The sequence below is a fragment of the Anarrhichthys ocellatus genome, unplaced genomic scaffold (genome assembly GCF_004355925.1).
Source record: "Anarrhichthys ocellatus isolate YVR2014 unplaced genomic scaffold, GSC_Weel_1.0 scaffold9, whole genome shotgun sequence".
NCBI lineage: Eukaryota > Metazoa > Chordata > Actinopteri > Perciformes > Anarhichadidae > Anarrhichthys > Anarrhichthys ocellatus.
This window is the reverse complement of record NW_022280039.1, coordinates 7,682,260-7,692,643: the sequence shown is the minus strand read 5'-3', so window position 1 is coordinate 7,692,643 and position 10,384 is coordinate 7,682,260. Positions and strand designations below refer to the sequence as shown.

General features: G+C 42.0%; 2 protein-coding genes across 3 annotated transcripts in view; both read right to left on the bottom strand.

The window, feature by feature from the left end:
* The window catches only part of mxd1 (MAX dimerization protein 1), a 14,041-nt gene extending 8,220 nt beyond the window's left edge, over positions 1-5,821 (bottom strand). The window contains exons 1-3 of the mRNA XM_031849009.1: positions 4,927-5,821; positions 4,171-4,270; positions 52-81 (exon numbers count right to left, since the gene is read on the bottom strand). Of these exons, the coding sequence (XP_031704869.1) occupies positions 52-81; positions 4,171-4,270; positions 4,927-4,993 (197 nt within the window). The 5' untranslated portion in view covers positions 4,994-5,821. The remainder of the gene's footprint in view (positions 1-51; positions 82-4,170; positions 4,271-4,926) is intronic.
* Positions 5,822-6,698: 877 nt separating this feature from the next.
* Positions 6,699-10,325, bottom strand: snrnp27 (small nuclear ribonucleoprotein 27 (U4/U6.U5)). Of its 2 annotated transcripts, none has more exons than XM_031849011.1 (6): positions 9,938-10,325; positions 8,791-8,926; positions 8,385-8,479; positions 8,182-8,261; positions 7,407-7,471; positions 6,699-7,038 (listed from the first exon to the last, which is right to left on the bottom strand). In XM_031849011.1, exons 1-6 carry the CDS (start codon positions 9,972-9,974, stop codon positions 6,984-6,986), a joined length of 468 nt encoding a protein of 155 aa, XP_031704871.1. In that variant the 5' UTR covers positions 9,975-10,325; the 3' UTR covers positions 6,699-6,983. The 2 variants fall into 2 exon arrangements, with proteins under 2 accessions (XP_031704871.1, XP_031704872.1); XM_031849012.1 differs by having other exon boundaries at positions 8,385-8,476.
* Positions 10,326-10,384: the final 59 nt, after the last annotated feature.

Here is a 10,384-nt window from a genome sequence, read left to right as displayed (position 1 = left end):
CACACACACACACACACACACACACACACACACACACACACACACACGTACCTGTTCTTTTCCATTTCATTGTGCGTAGACCTGTGGAGATAAAAACACGTGAGAAACCACACAAAATAACAAGGCCACTGCTTAAACAGGGTAAGGTTTCCACTTTGTGTGCCATCACAGCGGTCCAAGGCCTTACTGCAGGGGAGGGAGAGAGACAGAAAAGGCTGAGTGGGAGTTTATGAGCAGTCACAACCAGCTGAGGAAAAGGGATTCTAAGAAAAACAGGCTGAGCATTCTGATGCCTACTTGTGCTTAAAATACGTGATGAGGAGGCCAGGTGTAAACATAGTAACAGTAACTAGAAACAGAAGCGAGGGACTATGCCCTTTCAAACTGTGCATGTAGTACTGAGAGAGGCGGGGGAGGGGTACAGTGCTGAAGGTAAATTGAGAGATGGAGGTTTGCTTGCGGCCAGCAGGACTTCTGCATTGCAGTAGCCCCTTTTCACACAGCCTGTTCAAGCCGTTATTCCACCTCACTGTTCTGTAGAAAAGGCTAAACGGAGTTGCTCGGCCGCTGAGCCGGCAGCGGAAAAGGCAAAATATCCACCCACCCCGGGTCCCAAAATAGCCCGTCTGCACCTTCAGCTCTGCTAGGCTCGACACTGTCCCCATTGCATGCCATGGCCAAGAATCTCAGAGGTCCCTCGCACACACCCACACTTTGATTCACCTCAATGTTTGACAACTTACTGTCAGGACTAAGCTTAGAAACAACGTCTTCCAATATTGCAACCTCCGAACAGGAATGGGTGTCATGCCTGTGTCTGTGTGTGTGTGTGGTATCATCTTGTTTCAGCTTTGGGTGCTCTCTAGCTCCCTTGGCCCCTCCCCCTCCGGTCAGCGTGCATTCCTGTGCCGGGCAGACAGCCGCTGGTGACATAACAGCACTAGCAGGGACATGACCCCACTTATTCAGGCTACATTTCAGGCTCTGGGACACGTCTCCATAACCCTACCCCCTATAATGAATGGGTTGCTCTATTTCTATATCAACACATTACTATTAAAGACAGGATAGATGCCCAAAACTACAAAAATAAGACCAAAGGTTGTATGAAAGCCGCAATTCCTTCAGAGAGGGTTCCAAGTCAGCCTGGTTCCTCTGAGGTAATAATAATGAGGTAATAATGAGGTAATAACTCTGAATGACTATTCTAATAATGACTTTGAGTCTTCAAACTCCACCTAGTGTTGGCATTCAATCTTCCCTGACAGCTCCCTGGACATAAACTGGATAACTGAATTGTAGACAACAAGACACTACAACATGAATCTACTATTAACCCGTTCTCCTTTCTGAAGGCTCTCTGTAGCCTCGCCCCACAAGCCTTTAACAACAACAACACAGGGCGGTGAGTACGCAAAGACTCAATTTGCCTGCTCAACATGGATGGCAAGATCACAGTGCACTGTAGCTGCACAGTGTTGTGTGTGTGTGTGTGTGTGTGTGGGGACCTGTGTAATGGAGGAGCTGGTGCTCTCTATCGCTTGCCAACAGTGAGAACCGAGCAGGAAAGACACATGGGGGGTGGAGGAGGTGGGAAGAGAGAGAAAACGCAAGTGGGAGAGAGAGATGAGGGGGATGGAGTCGCCGCTACTACCGACACACACACGACACACACACGTCAGAACCACAGTGACTCCCCTCCCCCACTACTCACACATCCATGCCATGGTTAAACAACACAAACTGGAGGAGCTTGTTCATTCTGGGTTGACTGGTTTCACATATATACACATACATGGCTGCCGGACCTACATTTCACCAAGTCTCAACAGCATCAAGATAACTGATCATGCCTGATCAATTAATGGTCCTCTCTCGTCTGTCAGAAATACATTCAGCCATAGTGCCGGTCTGCCTATTAATGATCAAGAGGCAACTTCACGGCCGACCACATCAAATAATCCGAGCTGACCTTATTAATAACAAGTGTGGCTCAGCTGACTTCGAATAGTAATGAGCAATGGTTGATTTAAAGCTCACAGATGATGAGGGAGTTGCTTAACATAAACTTGTAGTTACACAAATAAAATGGTAAAAGTGCCGATAAGCTGAAAAGATTGAATGGCTTGAGGACAAACCTGCAGCAGCTTGTGGTCTACTTGACATACAGGCCACCTAAGCATGTTGGGACATGTTCTGAGCTGGTTCCCTCCACAAAAAGCCAATGGGATTTTTCCATTGTCCATTTCAGGCATCTCACCAAAAACGTTGACTCATATACAGGTTTTGACTTATTCCTGCTGCACTCAATCGACTAAGCTAACCTCAACGGACTAAATCCTGACCAACAGGCTAAACCAAACATTTGAATAACAACAAGTTCCTTTTAAAAGAGCAGTATTTACACGTGTGTATTTAGACAATGAAATGCAGGTAAGTATTCTGATTTCTTAAATCTTTTGGCAGATGCCTCCTAGATGAAACGATTAGCCGACTAACAATTTTGCTAATCTAGTAATCATTCATTTTACATTCTCTGGTTGTAGCTTCTCCAGTGTGAGGATTCGCTGCTTTTACGTATCAGTGTTTATATCTTCGGGTTTTTGGACAGTTGGTCAAAAACAAGACAATTTGAAGACACTGGGAACCGACAGACGCTATTCACTGTGTTCTTAAAAATGTAATAGACTAAACGATTAATTCAAAAAATTAATCAACTTATTAACCGGTAGCTCGTATGAAGGCATGGAATACTCAAACGTCTGTGTATACCAGTCTTCTAACTTTAGATCTGCCAACAATATAACTGGATATGTACATTGGGTTATGAGGGGTAACAGAAACACAATTTACATGCGTCACATCGTGTACATTGGATACTTGGCCATCCAGAGAACACTTTAGGTGAAGAAGTTCTTCCGACATGCAACTTTATACAGCATGTACAGGCCTGCCATCATAGATAGGGTGTTTACGATGTTGCCCTTGTTTGTACATACTAAGTGATGGAAGCAGTTGTCTGTTGCAGCTAATTCAGCTGGATGTACATTGAGTTACACAAGGTAAGAGGTCTATATAAAAACCTATTCATGCCCTTCTCTCGTGTGAGAGAGGAGTCGCCCCCTGGAGCAGGTCCCCCAATGTCACCGTTCACTTTCATCATCATTAGAACATCTTCTCTATATTAACAGGTCAATGTTTCGATCTCAAGCAAGTCTGAAACTCTTCTTTTTTTTTTGCACCAAATAGCTGTTTAATTGTGGCGTTTTTCATTGTGCATATGCTAATAAATACAGGTGGATACAAACACACTTCAATCACGTAGGTCCTATAGAGTACGGTTCCACTAGTGCTGCCTTCGATCGAGGAGCTTCTTCATCCTCTCCATGAGAAACAATCGATGCGCTCAGAAGCTGTGCATTTCGAAACGAGTTTCGCAAACAAAATTTCCCCAATTGCACAAAAGCCAAACTGCAATCGAATCACGGGAGTGCACATTGATTTGTGGGGGTGTGAATGCAACATAAATCTGTCCCGATATGATTGACTGATAGAATTGTACGTGTGGGGAGTCGTGTCTATTGACCGGAGCTGTCAGGATGCGCTCCCTCGGTGAAATGTCATCTGCGGCCCCCTTGACTGACCCAGTTTGCCTTACTGAGGGGCCCTTTCACTTTAAGACCGACTGATGTTTGCTGCTGTCACTCAAACGCTTTGAAGAAGACAAGGGGTAGTCAAAACAAGGCCATAACCCAATAGATTCCATAACCCAATAGGCGTCATATTACTCTACTTTAAAACTGATCTTGTTTTTACTATGTCTCTTGTTTGCACTATGCTGCTGTAATCCTGTACATTTCCCCACTGCGGGACTAATAAAGGATTATCTTATCTTATCTTATCTTATCTAATTGCAGCACCAAAAAAATAAAATAAAGCAAAACAAAATTACATTAAATGTCCTAATTTATGATTCTGTCACTACAAAGGACAAATTATAAGTGTGCATTGTAAAAATCAAAAACCAGTCCAGTAAACAATGGATTAACGTTGCTGCGCTCAGTGTGGACACACTTGATGGGGGGTATTATGAGCGCCTTGTTGCAGAGCTGAACAATTATACAGTGTGTATACATGTTCTGGCCACAAGGAGCTGATATGCCTCTTTACCTGCTACTTGTGTTTTTCTTGCTTTTGCTTTTCCTTTTCAAGCTTTCCCTCTCTTGGCTGCTGATGAAGGGTGGCATGGAGGCATAGCCGTGTTCGGCTTCTGCAAGCAAACAAACAAACAAACGCACAAACAAACAACATGTTGGTCACGTGTCCAGATATATCTGGCAATACAAAAATATAGCCACGGTGAAAAGAAGCCAAAATAGAACGGCTGCAAAAAGGAGAATTCAGTAGCAATGGCTTGTGTTTAAGTGCACTAATGGATGGAGTCCATGCAGAGTCTTTGCACCGTGTTTTCTCCCCTCAGCCTGGACAATGATGTCATCTTGAACTGGAATAAACCCCACAAGCAAACCACAACAGAGGGAAAGGAGGGGCCTCCATGATAACAAGGTGTCCCTGCACATCTGACTGCATCTGCCACATATGCATTCATTCATTCTTTTTATTCATTTACCAGAGAAAGGAAAAATGCATGACATGTTTGTTTTTTTTGCACATTTTTGCAGATCATCACCCAAAATGTCTGAATATGAATATTTATGAACAACCTATTTTTGGGTCACGTTAGGCGATGCATTCTGCTGTGTCAAAACGTAACTCGAATACTTAATGTAAAAAATGTTTTCAATAAGGGGCAGCAACAGGATTTAAAATAGCTTCAAAATGGCAGGTGCATTAATTAGCATGGATCAGGGGGAAGTGATGTCATTGTCATTTTTCATAAAGAAAACAGAAAACAATACACTTTACCTCGTTCCCTGCGCTCAAGGTACTCGGCTGCTTCGATCAACATCTGCACCATTCCGATCGCCGCCATTTTCAACAATAAAACTGATAATATAACAATCCGATGAGGGATATTCTGTGGTTGTACACAACCTTTAGGTCATAAACCACTGGTCTGCTTCTAAAGCTGGCTTGCTGTTCTGGCAGTTGTTTTTTTTAAAGGTGAGAGCGAACGTTAAAGGGTAACTCCTGCAGTGTATCAAACGGGTTATTTAAAAAACGAATGTCCTAAATACAGCACCAATCAGTTTACACAAAACTAGCCCCCTCCTTAATGTTAAAAAATGGTTCAGGTAACGTCGAGGGTCTGGTGTTAGCTGAGGCTAACACTTCAACAGCTACGGTTGCTTTGGCCTCTTTATTAAGCAAATACTTTGCTAAAAAAAACAACGGCTTTCTATGAAGTTCTTCAAGAAAAAAACGGCTGGTTGAGAAAACGGTTGAGTATTGCTCCGTTTGAAAAACAAAACAAAAAACAAAACAAGTTGGCTAACGTTAGCGCTCGTGACAAGTTGCCAAATTAACGATGAAACCTTCTTGCTAGCTCGTGAACAGATTCGACCAATCGGGGAAAAAAGACCGTTGGCTGTTCAGTTGTCACAGTCTTGCCTGATTGTGGAAATGATAGAAAAAAACGAGCTAACGTTAGTTGTCTTAAAAGTTCAACGGACGATGTCATCCAACCTTATCGGTTCGGGGCTGTGTAGCAGGCTAGTTTTGTGCTGGCTTATCGCTGATCACCCGTAAAAACGTCCTGCTAGCGACTGACATCAACCGAGGAACAAGTGTTTATCAAACTGCTTCAAAAATAGTGGCTTGTTGATCTGGACGACAGCAAACTACTGTACTTCCCCACAAAGCTCCTGTGTTCTGCGATGTGATTGGGTACTGGGCGTAACTTATTGCGCTCCTATTGGGCGGTTACGCTGTCAATCGTCGAGAGGGTCGCGCGCTGACTGCCACTGAGAACCTGGTTCAGCCATTTTGGTCCTTTGATTCCATTGGCGAAAGCACACGGCGGCGGAGCCAAAATGAGCACAGTTTCCGCCTTACACATTCGTGTACCGTGATTGGTTGCTCTCTGATAAGCTCGTTAGCCATTGGCCGCAACGACCACGAGCTAAATTGACAACGCCTGCTTCTAACAGAAGACACGCCCCTCTGCCATGCTGTTTCGCGGTGTATGGCCATGATTGGCTCCCGTGGTGTTGTTTGTCTTTACTCGTGTTCAGCTATTAGCCAGATTCACATGTTATCGTGCTGGTCTGTTGCTTCTCCAATCACAAAGAATGTATCTGCGCAGGCGCACACCCACTGTTTTCCGAATCATATCAGTAAAAGACTGCTTCAAAATGAGACGGATGCCCATTTTAATGCAGGGAAAACAAACCTAGACCTAAACTAAAACAACATGGGATGAGTGTATCTCCTGGAAGATGTCCTTCGTCCATGACAAAATTTGATATTTGGCTTGTAGAGAACACCAAATTAGATTAAATTCGGTGACACCTACCACAAAAAAAAAAAAAAAACATACCAGCAAGCCACACAAGAATGCATAACCAGGTAAAATCTCTTGACTTAGAATACATTAGTCTTCAGATTATCTACTCCAGACTCCATAATACTATGATCACATTCATTCATTTACATATGTGAAATGTTCCTGTACATTATGGCAGATGCAGAATTGCACTTATTTGATTTATTTTTCATAAATCAGGACTGCAGCAACACATTTTTAAAATTATTTTTATTTCAAATAAAACTCCAAACACACACACCTCAAGAACACAAAGCCAACGGCATTGTTACTCCAGTCCATTTTCCGACAAAGCTGAGTATTGGTAGGTGACTAACTTCTTCAAAAAAAAGGAGGAAAGTATATACACAATTGTTGCATAACACAAAACAGGTTTGAAATAACACAATATCATGTGATGGTAGTTGTATATATCAATACAACTACCATGGAGAGGAGAACGGAGCTTCTCGGGTATCAGAATGAGTCGTTGACACTTTCAGGCAATGAAGTCCAGTGGTCTGTTGAACCCACCTTTTCTGTTCATATACTGCCTAAAAAAAAAAAGATATATATATATATATATATATAACAAAACATTACATCACTGTTACCCTCGCAACACTTGCAGATTACATCATCGAGCACCAATGGGAGAGCCGGGATCTCAGCGTAGAAACACCTGCAGAGGTGATTGGCTACAATAACAGTGGATGATGCTCACAGTGAGGGGACTGAGAAGTTGACACTTTAAACTCAGCAACCTGACAGACAACCGAGGTTCAGACAATAACGTCAAAATGATCACTATATAATAGAAACAAGGGCTTGTGAAACAATTTAAAAAAAAAATTAAAAAAAAACTGTCCGTGGCTATAAAAACAGTTCTGTGCAATTAGAAAACATTTTTTTGTTGACGTACCTGTATTTTCTCTTCATGCTCACATTGATAGCAAACGCATTGACTGATCCATCAGTTTTCCTCCCCTGTTTGAAAACATCGTTACTGCTTCACACATACAGAACATCACATATTACAGGTCAAGTTAAATAGTAAAATATGGCTTGTTAAAAAAATTTAGTGGATCATTTGGAAGATAAATATTCCCAAAACTTCTAAATAATCACACAGCTGAATTAGGCTGAGAAAGGACAAAACAACGTGGGTCATACTGTTGGTAAAACAGGAAGTTCTTGAATTGTATTTGACAGATAAAAGTAACGACGAATTTCCATGTATTCCGTAATGTTGAGGCACATTGATGCTCTGAAAAGACATTTCTATTAACAAAGGACAACATCACACGTCTGCAGCTGCTTCACAGTGAAACACTTCCAGCCTGCTGCATGGAGCAACCGGAAGGATTTTACTGTACAGCAGTTGCATATATATATATACCATCAGTGATGTAAATTGAGCATGAAGTTGGTCATCAACGGCTAGCTTGTCTAAATATGGAGCCATGACCTTCCACTGTGAATAGTGACCATTATATAACCAGGAGCTACCTACTCTGATACTGTAAGCATTGTGTTTGTGGGAATTCAGAGCACAACTGGGATGAATTGGTACACCGAGCAGGCCAAGTGAAATCCAACAGCATGCCTATCTTCAGTTCAGCTGTGGAATTAACCTAATTTGAAACAAACTGCACCTCCTTGTGGGTGCACAACATAGGACACCCTTGTTCTATTACCTTGCTGGTCTCAAAGGAACCAAATCCCATCAGTTTCATCATCTCAATTTCCTCTTCTGTTTTGCCCTCCATGTCTTCCGCTGTCGAATTTTGGCAAAAACATTGATGTCATAAGCACAGAAAAAGCTGAATCTACTCCCGAGTTCATGACTAAATAGCAAATAGGGACATATTCATAATAATAATAAAAATAATAATAATACCTGAGATCGTGATGGGCTTCGCTGACTTTTCCTTAGAATCTTTGCGCTCCTCAGAGGGGGAGGAGGAGGAGCGATGGCGTCGGGGGGGAGACCTGCTGAGGGAACACAAATGGCTGTTAAAACGGGCTCAGGGCAGGTTACCACATCTGCACCTTAAAGTGATTAATAGTGTTCATGTTTGGGTAATTCTAGTAAGCTTGCAGATACATGTGCTTCTTCTCCAAAGGGAAAAGTGTACAAAAAAAGAACTCCAAACACTCTGAAAGACGATTACTTTCTATGACAATTCACTTCAGATTGATATTTGGTGACAATATACATAGAATGACTGCAGACATAAGTGTGTGTGTGCATGCATATATATACACTGTACAAAGCAAAGAGTAGAGAGATGGTGTTAACTCACCTTGAACGTCTCCTGTGAGGAGATCGTGAGCGGCTTCTCCGACGCTCTCGATCCCGATCTCGAGAACGAGAGCGTTCCCTTTCCCTTCGCTTCCGCTCACGTTCCCGGGAAGCTGAGCGGGAACGCCGTCTCTCTGCTAGAAAGGAGGAAACCAGATCATGTTAGCATTCAAACTGGGGGATAATATGTGGGCATATTGTCATCCACGTTTTTTAACATTCTTCTCCACACAGTGAATTTGATTATCTTCTTTACTTTGCTGCAGCATGTTTAAACAGGCTACACCTGATACATGTATACATGTCATCAGCAACAGTCCAACTGTATTCTTTCTCAAAGACATAATCTAATTATCTGCCACAAGGCAACAGAATAATTCCTATGTGACTGATATAATATCAGACACTATATTTCCTTCAATCTTTAACTTTTGATTACCGAGTATGCAAGAACACGTTAGCATACAGTTGTTCCTTTATAATTTACATGCAGTCCCTGCTTCACGAGGTGCAGTTCAACCAGTACTCTGTAAAACGCTTGCTGTTGAGAAAGTTGTAACAAGAGTCTTGCTCCTCATGCTGAACACCATCAAACTATTTGATATGAAACCTGTAAAATGTGTGGACTCTCACTATTAGCGTTACTGGTCTTTGATGTCAGAGATAAGATGATATAAATCTGAGTTGCAGAAATAAGGTTTATTGATTGAACAGATCAATATACCCAATATCTTAACACGTGTATTGGCCTATAGGTCAAAAAGGTTAAGCTCTTCAGGCTCTGGGACTATGTTGTTAAACACTTCATATACTCAAACATAGTTTAATAATCAAACACAAAACCAGTCAAATATCACTGCCAGCTTCGGAAACGCATCAAACCTACAATGAATTGAGCAAACATCTAGCGTTAGAACTTTCTGTGTAACGTCTGTTAACGTAGGAAGGCGACAATGACGCAATGAATCACATGTTATGGTGTAAAGTCGTCAATGAAAGACAATAGGTTAACTATTATATTCATATAAATGTTATCTTTTTTCCCCAGTGTAAATTACAAACTGCGTAACAGGAGCTGAAGCAGCCAGCTGACCCCGTACGTAGTGTTAACGTTAGCTACATTAGCTAGCTTACGTTTAGCTTCTTACCTCGTCTTGGAGGAGATCGACTCCGGCTTCTTCCCATTTTACCAATAAATAAAATGTCAACTCAATGTAGTAGTGCAAACAACACAATTTGTGCCGCAAAATATATGAATTTCGTTGGATTAATGGCTGCTTCCTAAAGTCAGGCTCTTTTGTTGTCGCTTCTGGTCACGAGCTTCCGGTGACGTTTCTACAGAAGAGCGCCCGCTAGCGGCGCGGAGGAGAGTTAGTGTTTCACCTCTGTTGACAACATCGATGCGAATTAGCACCACCTATAGGTCTGGACTGGGACTTGGGATGGCTATAATGCTTAGTACTTAGACTGATCATTTATAGAAGTGTAAATACAGAAACAAATGTTTTATGTTAATTAAAAAAATATTGTAATTAATCGTTAAAATGAATGCGGTAGTAACGGAACCTGGAACGGAAGGACTTCAAAGTACAAAA

Coding starts and splice junctions, on each gene's coding strand:
- snrnp27 (XM_031849011.1), bottom strand. CDS start 9,974: ATGGGAAGAAGCCGGAGTCGATCTCCTCCAAGACGAG. Junction 8,927..9,937: donor TCGATCTCCTCCAAGACGAG/GTAAGAAGCTAA, acceptor CCTCCTTTCTAG/CAGAGAGACGGCGTTCCCGC. Junction 7,472..8,181: donor GTTCCTTTGAGACCAGCAAG/GTAATAGAACAA, acceptor GTTTTCAAACAG/GGGAGGAAAACTGATGGATC.